Raw genomic sequence first — 18,583 nt, forward strand, 5'->3', positions numbered from 1 at the left:
TTTAGGATCCACGTCGTTGTCCAGGAAAGAAAAGGAAAGGGCCTCACCAAAAAAAAAAAAAAAAAAGCAGAAAAGGGAGAATCAAAAGAAGATTAGTTTCCGGTCCCCATGTCGTCATCACAAACCGATCCATGACAACGGGAAAAAAAAGGACGAACAATAAGAGTGTGTTGGTGTTTTTCCAAATCGTAGACACACAATAGATGACGTCAATTACGTTTAAATTTATACAATTTCAGGCTATACCGTTCATTTTACAAGTCACAAGGGGGGGCCCTCCACCCGCTTCCTCTTAAAAAAAAAAAAAAAAAAAAAAAACAATAGGGAGAGATTGGAGAGTAGTGTGGGACATGCCATGGCCGGTTCCATTTACTCTCCTCGCCTAATATTAACTGGTACAAGCAAAAGTCATTGGACACTTTAACACGTCGCGTCCTTTTCACTTGCTGCATGTCAGTCACTGCGAACTGCTCGAATACATTCCTTCGCTATCCTATATCGTCTATTGTTAATGAATCTCTTTTGCATAATGAACAGCGGCTCTCACCCCCCACCCCCCACCCCCCACCCCCAAAAAAAAAGAAAAAAGGAAGGACATAGCAGCTGTCAAAGCTTTCGGGGCTTATAAATCGTCTACTCTGGTCACCAGATATGTGCACATCGTGCGATGGGCAAAAAGCGACGAGAATCTTCAAAGAGGAACGTCGTGCTAAACAAGAGGAAGGAGGAGATGCTTCTTCTTCTTCTTTTGACTGGTAGCAAGGGAGGGAGGTGGCTTAAAATCATGTGGTGGTAGCGGCGCCAGCGCGCGCGGGAAGCTCCCCCAACAAAATGAAAAATAAAAAGGAAGAAAAAGAAAGAAAGAAGGGAAAAAAAAAAATGCAGCGCTCCATCCGCGCGCCGGTTAACACGCAACCCGTACAACATTTTCGTCGCCCACCCCAACTGTCTCTCTGCCTCGAATCCCCGAGCTTTTTACCATTGCGGCCACTTCAGTCGAGCGAACCACCGTATCCGCACGGAGCACCCGGAACACAAGACAACAAACTGGGCATCCACACACGCTCAACGAGTAGTAGCCGGGCCAGCAGTTTACAACTTGCAGAAGGGAAAAAAACAAAAAAACAAAGAGATTCAAATCTTGTTCTTTTTTTTTTTGTGGGTTCAAATCGCCTACGGAAGAAAAAATTTTTTTCTTCTTGAAAAAGTGTAACAGATGAGCGGGCCGGTCCGCGCTTTGTGTTCCAACAGCCTCTACGTTATTGGAAGCAATTTTCAGTTGGGAATTGTTTTTTAACTACCACGAAAGTAAAAAGGCTAAAAGGAAAAAAAATAAAAGGGCAAAGTTGAGCCGGTTATTTGTCTACGAGAGAACAAGCGATTATTCATCATGTCCGAGTTTCTTTACGGTCTAAAAGATCGGGCAATGTCAAGCTTGTCCACTTTCCGGTAAGTGAATCCATTCTTTAGAAAGTACTTTTTTTTTTTATCCGTTACTTGCATGCAAAAAAAAAAGGGGGGGGGGAGGAAATTTGACCATGTTCAATTTTTTTTTTCAATCGACCGTGCAAATCCTATTTGAAAATGTACGTTTCAATTACGAGTAAAAAACAAAAAAATCGAGGGCGGATCGGTTTGCGGCAGGGTATAGTCTACACAATCCCTTACGTAAGAAAAGAGCCGTGTAAAATTACCAATTTACTGATCAGACTAATAAAGCAGAATTCTTTTAATAATAATAATTTAAAGAAAAAAAGGAAGCTGATTAATTTTCTACGTTCCCCAATTTGTTGAGCACCGCAATCCCTATAATAATTTCATACTTTTTGATTTTAAAAGAATAAAAAAAAAAGGACGAAAAATGTTTTAAACATGATCGCAAAAAAAAAAAAGAGGATCCTTTGATAAATGATTTCGCGTGTACGGTATCAAACGATCGTCGATTCAATTTAGTAAGCAGCGAACGTTGAGATATTATGCACGCGATCGAATCAATCACGAGCTCTTCATTCGATTAAGAAAAATAATGGATACGATCTACATTCAAACTCTTTTCTCGAACATCCTGTCACCACTGTCAGTCAAGAGAAGAAAAAAAAAATTCTGACTAGTACTGAATTATTATTTTTTTTTTTTTCATAAAAAAGATTGTCGGCGGAAAAACTCGTGGCGGATGTGCACATCCGCATTTTTTTTTTTTTTTTTTTTTATGTATGCATTTGATATCTATTGGTGAGACGTCGGTTCACTGGCCTGTACATTCAGTATATGAGTCACGCCGAACTGCGAGGCTGATGGTACAAGAAGAGCAGACATAGTGGAAGAAAGATATGGAGAAAGGCAGGATATCCGACTGGAACTCAAAATGGTGGGGGGGGGGGGAGGTTAGAAAAGACGGGGAAAACAAGTAGAATTCCTTCAAAATAAAAGAGGAACAATGGGCGAAGAGCCAAAAGAAGAAGACATCGACGTCGTCGATCTTCTTCTCCCACCATTTTTTTTTCCCCTTTCTCCTTCTTCCTTTTCTTTCGCAGGATATATCCATGTTTTCACGACCCCAATATACTCCCCTGTTTTATCTAGACGACTGTACGTTCCTAATGGGGGGTCGAGGTCGGTTCAGGGAAAGAAAAAAATCGCACAGAATATATGTTTTCGATGGACGAAGAAACACGACACCATCCATAACTCTGTTCCAAAGATTTTTTTTTTTGGCTCCTTCCCTCCTCCTTCCAACAAACTACTCTGCCAAAAAAAAAAAAAAAAAAAATTCCCATTCCAAAGTTTTGCAAAGAAATTTTCTCGATTATTTACTGGAAAAATTTGAATTTCATTTGACTATTCTTTAATGTTGTATATATATATTCATGGAATATAATTGAACAATCACTGTCGTCGTCAATCTGGACTGCTCCCCCCCCACAACAAAATCATTCTCACAACCCAATTGTCCCACCACCGAACAAAACTGTCGACTGACTTTTTAGCGGTTTGTTGCCTCGGACCGTTTTCTCTATTGTTCAGACACACACACACACACACACACCCACTCACGTTATAACACAAGAGAAAAGAGACAGCCATTAAATATATACCAGAAGCCCCCCCCCCTATCTCCACTCCAATTCGAGTAACTGCTGTAGAGCAATTGACTCGTTGTTGTTTTTTTTTTAAACAAACAAAAACATTAAGGACGACGTGCGTTCGTGTACTAGACGTCGGTGACACCCGTTGTGTAGTTAATTAGTCTAGAACGCTGCACATGATTTGTAGCGCAGACCATTGGCTGGCGAACAAAGGTAGAAACCTTTCAATCGCATGCCTATTTAGAGTCTATTCGCATTGTTCATTGTTATTAAGCACAAAACACAAGAGGGAGGAGGTCGCTGTAGGCTACCATGTGTCGCATCCGACAGGAGCTCCAGGAAATGAGACTTCCATTCAATAACAAATAAAATGAAAAGGGAAAAGAAAGATCCCATTGTCCAAATACGAGAGAAAAAAAAAATCCACTGAAACATTGAACTGGTATTACGGACAAATAAGAAGAAGACATCGATGAATCCATGCCTCGTTCGAAAAGATTTTTTTTTTTTTAAATATCCGATCATCTCCGTAAGCTCGTCCCATATTCTTTTGTCCTTACAAATCCCCTGGTAACCTCAACCTGAAGAAATGTGTTCCCTCTTTCTACCTGCCTATAGCAACTATGTTGCTAATCGACGTAATTCAGTGTTAACCCGATGACGCAAGTCGCTCTCCCTCCCGTTTTTTTTTTTTTGAAAAAATTATTTCGAAATGATCCGTTCCCAAAAAACTCTTACGCAGACTTGATTAAATGATCTCATTCAGGCCGCCATCTATGACGTGACACTGTGCGATATTTCATATCAATTTGCCTTTTAAAAGAAAGGGCAGCGAGTTGGGCCAGTCACAAATTTACATTACCGTGTACGAATGTACAGCAAGCCGGCCCTTTTATTCTAAGCATCTTTTGATGTTCATCCTGTTTTGATTAGATACATTTCTAAAGAAATGGGTCTGCCCATTGACGGACGACAAACAAGGTTAGCCCCACAAAAAAAAAAATAAAAAGAAGAAGAATACAGAGGACTACATGCACGCTTCTGTTATTGCGCCAGGGACATTTTCGGATCTGAAGATTTGAACATCGGGGCCCGGGTATATTTAGATGGAAAGGTCGCAAGATTTGCTGTACAGAGCCGGAGGAGAAGATAATCACCCTAAACTTCCTATTTAAGAAAAATATATATTCGGGGAGGGGGAGGGGTGAAGGACGCTGATGAAAATGGACGTTGTAGGCAAAAAAGAAAGTCTAGTAACAGATACGCACGTATTTCCCATCTATAAAAATATGAAAGCCAGACGCACACACACACACACACACACACACAAAAGACGTATAATCGCATCTAGGCTAGATATATATATAAATATACAGTATATATATATATATATATATACACTACATAGAATAGTCTCTGGACTAGAACGAGATAAATATATATATCCCTATATAAGCCGATCAGGAAGAAGGGACGAAAAGAAGAAGAGATTGATGCATCTAACTGGACTTTGGGTCCTCATCGATATATCAACGGTCTGGAGGAGTCGGGGGGTCTAACGAAATTGAATCTTCCTCATCGCAAAGTCATCTGCTAGCTAGTATGGCAAGTCGACCAACTGGAAACGTATAGCATCTTAATATGTTATATAGAATAAAAGAGTTAGAATAGAAAAGGGGCAACAAAAAAAAGAAAAAGGGATGACGAGGTTTTTACGCCCAAATGCTCTCTTCGGAGCCTGAAATTCAATCTGTTTTGGCAAAAAGCCCTCTACCTCATTAGTGGCACCTATATATGACTGGATAGCGAAGCAGATCGCTCACGAAAAAAAAGAAACGAAAATTCATCAATATCTTTTTTTTTTTTTTTTTGTTTTCTTCGTTGAAAATTCGATTTTCACGAGTCTTCGCGTCGGTTGGACAAGATTAAAGATGTCCTCCTTGTACTCATTATCGTCCATCGTATTGCCAAGTTCCCTTCCGACCCATAGATTCTAATCAGCAGTGTACTGAACGCTATTAACACAACAAGGATGCAAGTTCCCCAAATAATCCGATTCCGTTACTATAATCGTAGCAGGCGAATTATTATTCAAAAAGAAGCAAAAACAAAACGTTTTCGTGTCCGTTACCCGCTTCCGCATGATTTTCGACGTGGCATCTTTAGTGGTAAATCTGCGTGTATTCCTCCGGGTCGTGTCAGTTGTGAACAACTGATTTGTCCCCAAGAGTTAATGTAAGACCATGACAAAACATCTTAGGAAGGGAGGAAAAATAAAAGCAACCCTATCCCCTAAGGAAGATTCCAGCGGCATCCCGAACGATTGCATCTTGATATACAAACCGTTTTATAGAAGAAGGGAAAAAAAAAGAAAAAATCACGTTTTCCATCCCTTCCGACGTGTTATCATCATCCGCAATTTTCACACAAGCCAAGTTCAATTATAGATATGCAGACAGAGAAGAAGGGTAGCACATAAAAAAAAAAAGTAGTGGAATAGACAAAAATCCTGTTTTATAATAATAACAAACGGACGCATTTGATTCCCCTATTTTCGCCCTCAACGTCATAAATCGCCATCATTTTTTAAAACTAAAAATTGGGGTGGCAGTATACACAAGATAGCGGGATTATACGATTCTTTACGAGCCTGAACTGACTATTCAACTCGAACTTCATTTCACTTGTTATTGTATTCACCATTTTCAATTGGAAAGTTTAGCAGACGCCTCAAATTTCCAAAAGTCGGATGGCCACCACATCACAAAGAGCGTCAAAGAAAGAAAGAAAAAAAAAAAAAAGTTTTGCCCGTTGAAGAATAGTTCCATCATCGAGGCTGTGTTATTTATACAGTCATCGGAAGGAAATACCCTATTTACGATGGATGCTGGATTCTGTAGATACACAGGCGGAAGGGGCCTAGACGTTAACTTTTACGAGTTAAGCTGTTGATTTATATGCGATGAACGAAGGCAGGGACGAAAAGGGGGTGGAGGGGACAGACAGAGTAATCTTTAAAATCAATTCGATCGAGTGCATCGAAAAGACTACGATATTAGTGTAAACAGTAGCACGGATTCTAAACAAAGTAAAGGAAATGAGAAAGGCATTTCATTTTCTTTTACGTAACTACAAAGTCTGGGGACCTACTTTTGCCATAGAAAAAAAAGCCCATAACCCTAGACATTGTAGACAGTGCGCATCACTCTTTTGCTATACTGATGAAAAAGAGGTGTCAGTGAAGAGGCAAGAAAAAAAAAAAATTGAGAATATCGTGTTGAATGGAATTTTCATTTCAGCGGGTGGGATAAGTTAGAGAAGCGTAGGAGGAAGTCCGACGGTTTCATCGTATCGTTCATGTGTCGACTCAAAACGGCTAAAATTTGAAGCTATCGGACGACAGTAGTGAGGAGGGAAAGGAATAATAAGGACGTAAAGAGAGAGAGAGTTGGAAGGGGGGAGAGGTTAGATGGAAAAGCAATTTCCTGTTTGTTTACTCCGGCAGCCGGAAGAGACGAGGGATGCCATCCAACCGAACTGTTGTATCCGATTTAAATGAAGAAGAAGGAAAAAAAAAAAAAAAAGGGAGACAACGTCACTATGGCAACGGCTGGACACAAAGTGACTTCATTTTGAAATTGGATTTGAAGGGAGGATGGCAAAAAATACATCGCCCAGACATGTCCTTTTATTATAAACTTTTCGTTCGAATTCTGAAAGTTATTAAACAGACGAGTTGACAGCCAGAGGCCAATCATTTGAATTTGCCTCCACTGTGAAATATAACAAAGATATTATCTGTTTGTGTACATCATTCTTCTTGTCATTCCTTTTGTGTGTTTGTACTGAATAATAAGTCTCTATTATGCGCGTACCCCACCGCACAACGTAAGACGTGAAAAGAGTTGCGATCATTAAGTTGAAGACCACCAATCATTTCTTTTTTTAAAAAAGGCATTCGCTTTTGATTTGAGGGGGAGAAAAAACAAGCCTAAGGCAATTCATGACGTAAAGCGCAATCTGCTGTTTAACGAAACGTTAGTCAAAGCACACAACGACGTACAATTCTAATCGCCTATAGAGAAACACTGATGCCTTTTCGATTAATTTTTCTCATTTTCTTTTTCACAAACAGGCGAGGAGCCAATTACGAAGAGTTCGAGATGCCCAAGATGAGGAACCTCAAAAACATCAAACCAAAGTAAGTTTGGATTTTTTTTTCCAAAAAAAAAATCAAGTAGAGAAACAAAAAAGAAGTGGACCTTAGACAACAAAAAAATAATGCAAAGGCCGATAATAACTCTTTCATGCACGAAAGAGAGAGGCCATCCCTCTTCAAGTTGGGCAAGCTTCGCTTTTAGTGCCACTACAACGACAAAAGTGTAGAGCTCCATCGAGCATGGAGTGCTCTCTTTTTTTTTTTTGAGATTACACGCAAAGATGAAGGGGCAAAAGACCGTAACAACGAGGGAGGGTTGGTTGAGAAACATTAAACGAGATGCTACTGTTAGCATAGAGTGGTAAATGTTGCCGAAGCGTGGAGGACAAAAAATAGGGAGAAATGAGGCAGCAAGAAAAATCACACAACGTTTGCAACCACATGTCCCACTCCTTGTCGCCCGATTAGATCCTAAATCTTTTGATCCGATTATATTAGACGCCATGGTCGCTTCAACAGTCGCGTCTAGGCGACGTCTAATGAATTGTTGTGTTCCATACTACATGTCTCATATGCGTGTCATGTCTTTTAAAAATATTTAGTCCGTTTAGCAAGCAAGAAGATGAGAAGGGATTCATTACGACCGATGGCGGCGGCACCGGAATGGGAGAGCTCGGATCGCCCGAATCGCTGCCGGAGCTGGAACGGCCACCTTTACGCAAAATCGACCAGTACATCCGACCAGATTGTCCCTGTTGCAGCATGTCGAAAAGATACACAGTGGCATTTATGGCTAGCATCGGTAAGAATTGCAAAGATGAATTTGATTTTCACAAAAAAAAAGGAAAAATTCTAAGAGATTCGCCTAGCAACAACATCATTCGTATGGAATAACTTTAAAGGAAAAAGATTAGGCCATGAAACATTCATAGCCCATTTCGGGCGATGATTTACGATATTGTCAACGACTTTTCAGTTTCATGATGGGGAAAGGAAACAACTGAATCGGGCCAAGACAAAATGGCGGCGGGGGGTGGGAGAGGGAAAAAAAAAAGCGCCCAAAAGATCGTACATGCCAAGACATTTGCATTTAGCCTTACGATTGAAACTGATGCAAATAACTCGATAAAAAATAACGGCTAAAATAGAGTACTATAAAAAGAAAAAAACTTACCACTTGAATGCTGAATTCTCTCGCTTGGCTGTTGAGTTGAAGGACACGTGGTGCACGATTGTTCAGTCATACTGATTTGTTCTTTTTTCGACGTCACACAACCCTTTTGTTGCACATAGAGCAAGACAAAACTGCTGAGAACTATTGCTTTTTGTAGAGAATGAAGATTTGTAGGGCAAAGCATAATTGAATTGTCTGTCGCTGCTCTGCTTTAATTCTGGCGTAATTGGTCGGAATCAAGTGATACACCCCAGACAAAAAGGAAGGGTGTACACGAGAAAGTCTGTCGTTGACATTTAATCTAACTCGAGTGGTAGTCGTCAGCAAAGAGAACAAGACGAGATGTGTGATCTACTTATACCACCGCCATTTGGATTTCTTCTCTTCGTTTTCATGTTCTGATCTGCCTCAAGAAGAGAACGACATTCGTCAACGGGAGGAAGAGGCGGCATTGCCGAATTTTTTTTCGAATTTCAATTTGTCGATATCGTGCTTTCAATCGATAACTAGTGTTAGCCCCATTAATATGGCAAATTAAATATAAAATTGTGTGTTTTTTGTAGGTTTTTTGATCTCGTTTGGTATTCGATGCAATTTGGGTGTTGCCATCGTTCAGATGACGGCCAACAATACCGAAACTGGCGTAATAATTAATTTCTTAATTTTCCAATGTGGAGCTTTTCAAAATGTCTTCTGCTTATGACACAGATGCCAGAATTTGATTGGACCAAAAGGACGATTGGCCTAGTAGATTCATCTTTCTTTTGGGGCTACCTGATCACCCAAGTCCCAGGAGGTTTCCTCGCTTCCAAATACGCTGCTAACAAGTACGAAAATTCTTGTCTCTCCATAAATCTCATCACCCACATCGTTTCGTGCAATTATTTGATAAGCTCGTTACCTAGAACTAACGTAAGAACTTGGACAGTGTACAGCATAAAGCCTATGCCCACCTCATTACTGCATGTTCTCCCTTTGCCAGTTGTCAAACTGTTGTAAAAGCTTTACATCCACCTTTGTTCGTCGTTGTTTCCACGCCATTTTTGTGTAAAAATAAACCCCCCTAATTATTCCGACTGTCGTACGTACACAACAGCAATAGATTGAAGTTATTCCTAACAGCAGAACTTTTTGTACTTAAAAAGGGTATTCGGATCGGCCATCGCCGTGTCGGCTTGTCTTAATATGCTCCTACCCGGCGCGGCCAAAATCCATCCAGTCGTGTTTACCCTCGTTCGCATCCTCCAAGGGCTGGTCGAGGTAATGTAATACATGAGGATGTAACAAGCACACAACATTACCAGTACAACAATGCAACAGGGAGTCACATATCCGGCGTGTCACGGTATTTGGAGGTGGTGGGCTCCTCCACTGGAACGATCTCGACTGGCTACTTTAGCTTTTTGCGGGTCATACGCAGGTGCTGTAGTTGGAATGCCTTTGTCCGGATGGCTGACGGATGGCATTAGCTGGCAAGCACCCTTCTACTTCTACGGTAACTACATCGAATTAACTTTGTTTCCATTTACTTCATCTCAATTTCTGTCTTGTTTTGTTTAACAGGTGCATTCGGTATCATTTGGTACGTTTTCTGGGTGTGGCTATCGTTTGAGAAACCTTGTCTGCATCCGACCATTACGCCCAGCGAGCGCCTGTACATCGAAGAATCATTGTCGCATGTACAGCGCACCATTCCCAACTTCTTTACGACTCCATGGCGGTGCTTTTTCACGTCCATGCCCGTCTACGCCATCATCGTTGCAAATTTCTGCCGTTCGTGGACTTTCTACTTGCTTATCCTTTCGCAGCCCAGTTATTTCAGGCAAGTCTTCAAGTTCGACATAGGAAAAGTGGGAGCTTTGGCTGCTCTTCCTCATTTGGTCATGACAATTATCGTACCGATTGGCGGACAATTAGCCGATCATTTACGTCGCAACAAGATCCTTTCGACGACATCTGTACGCAAGATTTTCAATTGCGGAGGATTCGGAATGGAAGCTATCTTCTTAATGGTAAGATGACAGTCGTTTTTGATTGAAGAATGTCAAGAAATTCTCTTTTTTAATTTAAAACGTGAAAACTCTTTTTGAATGGTCTCTAGGTGGTGGCTTACACGCGCGACACGACCATAGCGATCACTACCCTGACTTTGGCCGTCGGTTTCAGCGGTTTCGCTATATCAGGTAAAAAAAATTCCATTTCCACAACGCTTTGGAGGACCCTGACGGGTAATATACCATTATTGTTATATGCAGGTTTCAACGTCAATCACTTGGATATTGCTCCGCGCTATGCTAGTATCCTGATGGGTATTTCCAACGGTGTCGGTACCCTATCGGGAATGTTTTGTCCCATCGTGGTCGAGTCGCTCACCAAAAACGAAGTAAGCTTTCAACTTAGTGACAGCGGATGATGTCTGCAACGACTTAATCAGCCCCTTTTTCTCATTCACCCACTTTTCTTGATTAAAATGTAATAGCTACCAGAGGAGTGGCAGACTGTCTTTGTCATAGCGTCGGTGATTCACTTCCTGGGCGTGGGTTTTTATGCAGTGTTCGCGTCTGGCGAACTACAGCCATGGGCTGAACCTAAAGATGATGAAGAAGATGTGCCAGCTTTGCCAGCACCGGCCACAGCGTGGAATCCATTCGATTCTCAGCAAAAACCGCAGTATAATGGAGAGCCTAACTACGCCTCTACGGTAAGATCTGGAGCTTTTGCTTTCACGTCTACGAAGAAAGGATGAATAAATAAATGCCTAAAACCCCTTCTTTGAATGCAGGAGATGACGCCAGCTGTTCAGGGTAGCAACAATCCTTTCAACGGTCGATTACATTCCTATGGAGCCACTGCTGACTATTCCTATCAACAACAGCAGGCTCCGCCCAGACCGCCCTATCCTAATCCAGGATCATTCCCCGCAGATTTCTCCAATGTTCAACAGGTTCAACCAGCTGCTCAGGACAGTTACATGCACGGAACTCTACAAGACAGGAATTACTAGATAGCTAGGAAGCAAGAAGGAAAAGATTTACATGATTTCAACCCCAAAAAAAATATCTATTATGAAAGAAAGTGATTTACATTTACTTATAATCTTGATCAGTGGACTATTTCTCAAGAACTTTTTCTTAAAAAAAAACAAACAAAAGAAAAGCAAAACAAAAAAAAAATTGATGTATCTGCTGTTAAACGATTGTTTCTTATTTGTTCTATGAGTGACGTTAACCGGTTTGTTTCATAATTGTGGCAATAACTCGATGTTTTCTATTTCTTTTATTCAATTTTCGTGTCTACGTATACATACATGTTCGCGTGCAGGTTCCTCCACCCGTTTAATTTTACGTCAAACAATAGTCAAATTTCCTCTTTCGCTGCAGTATTCCGTAAACTAAAGCTTTCTTGCATCAAATTCCAATCTCTTAAATTTATTCAACAGAAGCCATGTTTCATATATACATGTTGGATTTGTATGTTTTGCTGTTATTACTGTTATGAGTGAAAATTTAGAAAATTTAAGATAAGAGACAAAAAAATATACAAGTTCAAAACGACATTCACACCCCTAGAATCGTTTATTAGTAACCAGTGACATTAATTTAGAAAAGAAAATTTTACACTCAAATGGAAAATATCTTTTCTTTCAGCCAATGAGGAATACCAAAGTAAGGGACGGCACTTAAAAATCATCTGATCCAGTCTTGGTTATTTTCGGGCGATATGATAATTGAGATTGAACCACTGAACCGTGCGCTCAATAGCCTCTTTGAGCGGCGTGAATTGAAAGTCCGGTAGATAGCATCGCAACTTGTTATTGGATGCTGTCTTTTTGTACTGGCCGTCGGCCTTGGTGGAGTCCAGGACGATTCCGTGTTCTAGCTGGAAGGCATCCGCAATCATTTGCGCTACTTCAGCGATCGACACTTCACTGGATTCATCAACTAAGCACAAACAATAATCCCTAATGAATGTCTATCGAAAATGAATTAGAATTGTAAATCATTATTTACAATACCTGACAAAATGATTGGATCAATTTCTTCATATTCTCTAAGTACAAATAGGAACAGTTTAGCCAAATCTATAGAGTAGATAAACTGCCGCAGCGGCTTTCCTGATCCGTAAACTACCAACGGCTTTCCTTCTTTCTTGGCAATGTAGGCCTTGTGGATGAGTCCTGGGATGACATGGCCATCCTAATAAATTGTTCAGAAAAAATTAAGATCTATAATTGAACCAACAAACGTTTATAGAACATACCTCTAGATTGTAATTATCAAAAGCTCCAAAAACATTAGTAGGGATCACAGAAGTAAAGTGACAACCATGCTGCTGGTGGTAAGCATGGTTTTGAACATCAATCAACCGTTTAGCATAGCTATAACCAAAGTTGGAAGAATGAGGAGGCCCATCATGAATCTGTGAAGACATAGAAGCAATGTAATGAATTTGTTCCTTTAATTATTGTTCACATAACTCACCATAGTTTCATCAATTGGGTATGTTGTCTGATCAGGAAAAACACACGTTGACAAGCATGAGACAACTTTCTTTACCCCCAACTTGTAGCTGTTATGAAGTACATTATCGTTAATGAGGATATTGTTCCGCTAAAAAAAAACAAACAACAGTTTTAGATTGTCCTTCAAAGACAATTGCACTTTTCAGTAAGTCATGCATGCAGTTATACCAAGAAATCAAGATTATGTTGCATGTTGTGGAAGAGTCCTCCGACCATGGCAGCAAGATGAATGACATGAGTGGGATTGTATTTTTCAAATACTCTCTGCGCAGCTGCTGGATCCCTATAGGAATTTTCAAAAAATTCATGAGAGGTGATTATTTTTATTACAACTAAAAGGTTTACTTAAGGTCTCCATCTTTGGAACTGAGAAAAATAAAAGTCTCGTTTTCTCTCGGATCTTGCTGTTTAGCTTGCTTGATAGCTTGTCCTACTAGACCACTGCCGCCGGTGACCAGAATGATTTTCTTTTCGCTACCCATGACTCGAGTTGAATTCTTTCGAATAACTTATACAAGAGAACTTACAATCAAACCTACACTAGTAGACTGAGGAAAATGTTAAGCGTTCACGGAACGGTGTAGACTTGTACTCGAATTCGACAGAAGAAAGACTATTCGTGAAGTGACTATGGGATTGTCATGTCAGCGAGGGTGCCACGTCTTCTGCTCATAAAAGCCGGCAACAGCTTTTCACCCTTTTAAAACCACCTGAGGGAAGCGCCACAAACGCCTCCTGCGAATGTTACCTAAATCGAAAAGTGGCGCACTACGTCATACCCTCTGCTAAGTAGGTCTTATGCATAGGTTAACGACTTTTATATGATACAGGTTTCTTTTTTTTTGTTTTAATACTTTTTTTGCAATAAACTGTACATCCTAAAACATGTATTATTGCGTATATCAGGCAACGGAACGATACTGAAACCATATATGTATTTTGGCAGCCAAGAAAAGAAATAAAGAACGGATGGATGTCATGTATTTAGGTCATTTATAGACAGAAGAAACACAATGAATTTATGAGTGTTAAGCAACTGATTGCAGCCACTTTTTTAAATTTTCCAAATCGTCTGTTTGGGCACTTGATGCGGCAAATTCCACGCGCAATGAACGAATATCAGCGAACTCAAAATTCTTGCCTTCTTGTCCAAGGTAAAACGATTTTCTGTTTCCACCTTCAGCTACAGCTTCTAGCTGGTTGGTTTGAGTGTTTCTCAGCACATTCCTTTGTTAACTGGGTAAAACATTTGTCTTTCAGATAACATTTATCAGTTGGTAATACTTACATCTCTTTTTCAAGAACAGACTGAATAACTTGGGGTCCCTTAGCTAAAGGATGATCTTGTTTGTTGCATAGGATAAGCACCTGGGGTCGGTTAGATGACACTACAGGATCGCTCAGAATATTGTAAAGGTACCTAATTACAGGGGTGACACATTACAGTGGTTTATATAATTTTCTTTGAGTTTTTGTAATAACAACATACTCAGCCACATCACGAATATCTTTGTTAAGACTAAAAGAATCAAGGACAAAGACTATCCCTCTTGCTGTGTTTTTGTAACTGTCAAAGAAACGTTGGCGAACACGTTCATGGCCAGGGATATCAATTAATTTTAAGGCCCCCTTTGGTAACATACTCAGTAAATGTGAGTAGAAAGTTTGCCTAGACTATATTTTTCTTACCTTATTGGCAATGTCTAATACTCCTACATTTTCTTTCATCGAGGTAAAGCTCTCAACAGCTTTTTTATAAATCAATTGAGAGAAGATTAGTGTTTTTCCAGATTCACACAAACCGACCAAGCAGATTCCACGACGTGATACACGTCCTTTTCTCCATAAAAAAATGAAAATAACTAAAAGAAATTGTAAAAAAATGAATTAAAATCTCAACAGCTGTCAACGTAATGAGAATCATCAAATAGTACATAGCGTGATGAAACCAACAATCAAAGCGACTCCTATGGTCCCCCAATGTGCGATTTTTTCTTCCGAGTCTAAGACACCTCGAAGGGTCTCATCTTTCTTTGACATTTTCAACAAAACGCAGTACTACTTAGGAATAGTAAGACGTTGTTTCGAAAAAATTCCAACTTGTTATTTTCTTGAGACGTGTCCCGTCGTCTACAGACGCAGAACACCACCTATCGTCCCTGTAGGAACTGCATAGCCCTACATCGAATTCTCGCATACAACGCGTACAACATTCGTTGCGTCCTCCGATATTTTACCCAAAAAATCAAACCACAAATCACATATTTCACAAATCAAGGGATACTCACGCAGGTAATGTAAGGAAACGAATTTCGTCGATGATGAGAAGTCGCTCAGGCTCTGAAAATCGACTTTGTTTGTCGAAGATGTTGGCACGTCCTTTTCGCTGCATTAGTCTGTATTCCATCAACACATTTAAAGCGACATTTAAAACAATTCGATAAATTAAATTAATAATACGTAATTCTGAAAGTTAAGATTTATGGAATTAAAACAACGTATCCGGTTGGATGTAAGGAAAGGGACGAGAAAGGAAGTCATTGTTTTCTTCACTTTCTTCAACATGGATTGATTCCTCTGCTCCTACACATCCAAAGCGAGGCAGCATGAAGAAAAAGAAAGAGAGAAAGATAGGGTTAGGTTAAAAATGGACGGATTTCACAGCACTTTTCGAGTTTTATCTTCACCGAGATCTTCGCATTCGGCCCATGGCTGCACTTGACTCGAAGCAAATATCAGAAAGATAGTGTTTGAAACGAAGTATACGCCAGATGCGATCAAAAACACCAGGCGCCACTGCCCTAGTGTTTGCTATGCACACAAAAAGCGTATACAATTAGAACAATGAATTTCGAAAAGAGAATTATTCTCAAATTTTCCATTGCCATACCAAGGGTTAGTAGAACAAGCACCTAAGATAAATTAGTACATAAACATATTAATATTAACGTATACGACTCACGTTTCCTTTCACTAGCACGCCGACAGCATAAGGAGCCATGAATCCGCAGAGATTGGCTACTGCATTAGTAACACCAAACAAGGTACCGGCATATGGTGGAGCGATTTCGACAAAATTCACCTGAGTATTTGTAATACAAGCTTTGATGACAATAGGCTTTTCAAAATAAATCTTTTTAGAGCTCTACCTGAAAAGCAGAGTAAGAAGCACCACTAAGTCCGACGGCCAGAGTCAGCAAAACTACGGCTGCTACAGTGTTACATCCAATGAATCCAGCACCAACTAATGCCAATGCTGGTCCATATTGTCCTATAAGTTATTTTATGAATTGTAAAATTATCCAGAAAAGTTCAAGTCTGCTTTTGCTTCTAGTTACCTATCGAATTAAATATCTTCCGAACAGTTATGACTCTAAATATTTGTTTGGAAATGAGCAGATCTGCGATTGTGCTGCATAAGAGCGAAAAAAGCCACATTGCCAAATACGGGAGAGCAGAAACGAAGCTGTTCTGTAAATAAATAAAAAATTTGTATTAAACTTAACTAAAAGTGTCTACGCACATTTGGTGTATCGTTTAATTACCTGCTTCATATTGAAATGAAGAATGTTATCCATGTAACTTGGTAGTTCAGTCAACAGTGTATAGAATCCCCAGGCGTGGCCAACATTGGCTGCTCCGACGGCCCAACAAGCTTTGGATTTGAACATGCATCGCCATGGAACAGGAGCGCTTTTCTGCAAGGCACATTTACAAAAATCAATTAATCCGTTTGACGCTGAAGGCAGAATAATGAATTACCCTTTTGATGGAATCCCTTAACGAGCTGCAGATGTATTCCTTTTCTTCTTTAGAAATATTTTTATGACGTGATGGAGAATCGGCAGTCAAAGGCATCCATACAGCGAACCACACTATACCTAACGTTCCAAATACGTAAAACACTGTTGGCCAACCACCGTCGAAACCGTGTTCGCAAAGGATTCCTGACAGAGGTAACGTGATAACTGTTCCAAACTGAGCACCTACATTTTGTTTTAAATGTAAAATCCATTAAAGACTTGGACATAACAGCAAGTAACAGATTATTAGCTGTACCTGTAAAGACGAAAGCGGCCATTTTACTCCTTTCCCACGGTGGGGCCCATTCCGCCAGCATAGCATACATAGCGGGGAAAGTAACGCCCTAATAGACGTTATAAATCATGATTATTTTTAGGCGAGAACGATCCATAATAGCAACAGGCCTTTTTTCAAATGAGGCATATGAATACGGCAATATTGTATTACCTCTCCCAATCCCATTAAGACGCGACAGAAGATCAGTAAAGTGTCACTAGCACGTGCAGCGAAGGGAGTCAATAAAGTGAAGATGGAAGTGCTGAGAATGCCGTAGCCAAGCAATTTTCGACCGCCAAAAAGCTCCGCCAGCCTCCCACCAGGGATCTGCGTTAAAACATAGCCCCAAAAAAAGGATCCGAGGATGATGCCTTGTTTATATTCATCCCAGGCAAATTCTCCATCCTTTTGGTTGAAAATCGAAAGAATGAACATCATTAGTTTCGTATGGAATTATGTTTGACGGAGAATGACAAATAGACAAGCTTAAGTTGTGCGCCAGTCTACGTGCCAGTGGCCTTTTCGGGGGCTCTATACAACAAAGCCAAGACTCGTGACGGGATTAACTCTCGGAAGAGAAAAATAGAAAATAGGGATGATAAGGGGATGAACAACGTCTACTGAAAGCTTCCAATACATCATCTCTGAATATGGACCCAACGGCATAGTGTGCACGCAAAGCCGAGGCTTATATGCTAGTAACTTTGCAGTTGGGTTATTTGACATGTTTACATCGTTGGAGTATTTTTACCTTAACTAGTCCAGATTGATCGCTTCCCGGAGTCACCGGACAGATATCGACTGCTGTTTGATTGATGTGCGGAATGGCGCTTTGGTTGACCATCGCTACGATCGTCACGGATAAATTCACCCTCATGGCATAAACATTGGCAAACCCCAAAAAACCAAGTAAGACAAGAGTATGTCGTGTCCCCCAGCACCCTGTTGTAAATATCAGAAACCATTTTACTACACAGCATTATTCTAGTAAATCTAAAACAAGAGATAATGGATCGTAGAAGATAAAACATGCATTTTTTTTAACATAAAGCACTCGTTTGGCTCTCCATGTAGGTTGAGACATCAAACTAGCTAGAGAACAGAAAAACCAGATATGGAGGCAAGCCTGCTTTCCACACTACACAATTGATACCTTGGTCTTCATCATCCTGAGGAATCAATCGTAATTTTTCATCTATCTCGTTGGGTTCGACTGGATTCACAAGTAGACTAGATTGTTGCACCATTATGCACTATTTCTATTGCACTATATGGGGAAGGTTGGACGGGAATGTTAAGCTATTAAACTAAATATGCCATTGGTGCAAATTGTGCAAAGGAGACGGGTAGTTGTGCGTGTGGGTGGTATTTTTTGTACTTGGAAATGTAAATAAAAATACTGTGACCGATCGATGACACGTATAATAGCCTGCGGCTTTATCCATAGATGTCGCTGTTAAGGATGTTTGGCCGAATGATCGAATCTTTAAAAGAAAAAGAAAATATGTGACCTAAATGATTTTATAGGTCTTTATAACACATTCAAAGTCTTAAATATATGT

At 40.2% G+C, this 18,583-nt stretch overlaps 3 protein-coding genes across 4 annotated transcripts; 1 reads left to right on the forward strand and 2 right to left on the reverse strand.

Moving 5' to 3' along the window:
* The first annotated feature begins 1,007 nt into the window (after window positions 1-1,007).
* LOC130687529 (vesicular glutamate transporter 1-like) lies at window positions 1,008-11,975 on the forward strand. Of its 2 annotated transcripts, none has more exons than XM_059495136.1 (12): window positions 1,008-1,449; window positions 7,222-7,287; window positions 7,857-8,047; window positions 8,983-9,062; window positions 9,128-9,246; window positions 9,565-9,679; window positions 9,740-9,914; window positions 9,983-10,431; window positions 10,521-10,602; window positions 10,675-10,802; window positions 10,899-11,120; window positions 11,202-11,975. In XM_059495136.1, the coding sequence occupies exons 1-12, from the start codon at window positions 1,391-1,393 to the stop codon at window positions 11,421-11,423; spliced, it is 1,908 nt and encodes a 635-aa protein (XP_059351119.1). In that variant the 5' UTR covers window positions 1,008-1,390; the 3' UTR covers window positions 11,424-11,975. The 2 variants fall into 2 exon arrangements, with proteins under 2 accessions (XP_059351119.1, XP_059351118.1); XM_059495135.1 differs by having other exon boundaries at window positions 1,010-1,449; window positions 7,848-8,047.
* On the reverse strand, window positions 11,976-13,599 carry LOC130687532 (GDP-L-fucose synthase-like). The gene is made up of 6 exons (XM_057510708.2): window positions 13,287-13,599; window positions 13,110-13,224; window positions 12,901-13,029; window positions 12,680-12,838; window positions 12,435-12,615; window positions 11,976-12,360 (listed from the first exon to the last, which is right to left on the reverse strand). The coding sequence occupies exons 1-6, from the start codon at window positions 13,421-13,423 to the stop codon at window positions 12,125-12,127; spliced, it is 957 nt and encodes a 318-aa protein (XP_057366691.1). The 5' UTR covers window positions 13,424-13,599; the 3' UTR covers window positions 11,976-12,124.
* A 310-nt stretch (window positions 13,600-13,909) lies between these two features.
* Window positions 13,910-18,447, reverse strand: LOC130687533 (putative inorganic phosphate cotransporter). Its single transcript, XM_057510709.1, has 14 exons — window positions 18,175-18,447; window positions 17,773-17,963; window positions 17,193-17,426; window positions 17,001-17,088; window positions 16,704-16,927; window positions 16,487-16,639; window positions 16,280-16,412; window positions 16,091-16,212; window positions 15,904-16,023; window positions 15,832-15,853; window positions 14,631-14,803; window positions 14,431-14,570; window positions 14,230-14,361; window positions 13,910-14,168 (listed from the first exon to the last, which is right to left on the reverse strand). Exons 1-14 carry the CDS (start codon window positions 18,266-18,268, stop codon window positions 13,970-13,972), a joined length of 2,025 nt encoding a protein of 674 aa, XP_057366692.1. The 5' UTR covers window positions 18,269-18,447; the 3' UTR covers window positions 13,910-13,969.
* Between the last annotated feature and the right edge of the window lie 136 nt (window positions 18,448-18,583).

This window comes from Daphnia carinata, chromosome 4, assembly GCF_022539665.2.
Source record: "Daphnia carinata strain CSIRO-1 chromosome 4, CSIRO_AGI_Dcar_HiC_V3, whole genome shotgun sequence".
Taxonomy (NCBI): domain Eukaryota; kingdom Metazoa; phylum Arthropoda; class Branchiopoda; order Diplostraca; family Daphniidae; genus Daphnia; species Daphnia carinata.

Coding starts and splice junctions, on each gene's coding strand:
- LOC130687529 (XM_059495135.1), top strand. CDS start 1,391: ATGTCCGAGTTTCTTTACGGTCTAAAAGATCGGGCAATGTCAAGCTTG. Junction 1,450..7,221: donor TCAAGCTTGTCCACTTTCCG/GTAAGTGAATCC, acceptor TTTCACAAACAG/GCGAGGAGCCAATTACGAAG. Junction 9,063..9,127: donor CCAACAATACCGAAACTGGC/GTAATAATTAAT, acceptor CTTATGACACAG/ATGCCAGAATTTGATTGGAC.
- LOC130687532 (XM_057510708.2), bottom strand. CDS start 13,423: ATGGGTAGCGAAAAGAAAATCATTCTGGTCACCGGCGGCAGTGGTCTA. Junction 12,839..12,900: donor ACCCAATTGATGAAACTATG/GTGAGTTATGTG, acceptor ATGTCTTCACAG/ATTCATGATGGGCCTCCTCA. Junction 12,616..12,679: donor TTGATAATTACAATCTAGAG/GTATGTTCTATA, acceptor ACAATTTATTAG/GATGGCCATGTCATCCCAGG.
- LOC130687533 (XM_057510709.1), bottom strand. CDS start 18,268: ATGGTGCAACAATCTAGTCTACTTGTGAATCCAGTCGAACCCAACGAG. Junction 14,571..14,630: donor TATTAGACATTGCCAATAAG/GTAAGAAAAATA, acceptor ATGTTACCAAAG/GGGGCCTTAAAATTAATTGA. Junction 14,362..14,430: donor GATATTCGTGATGTGGCTGA/GTATGTTGTTAT, acceptor CCCTGTAATTAG/GTACCTTTACAATATTCTGA.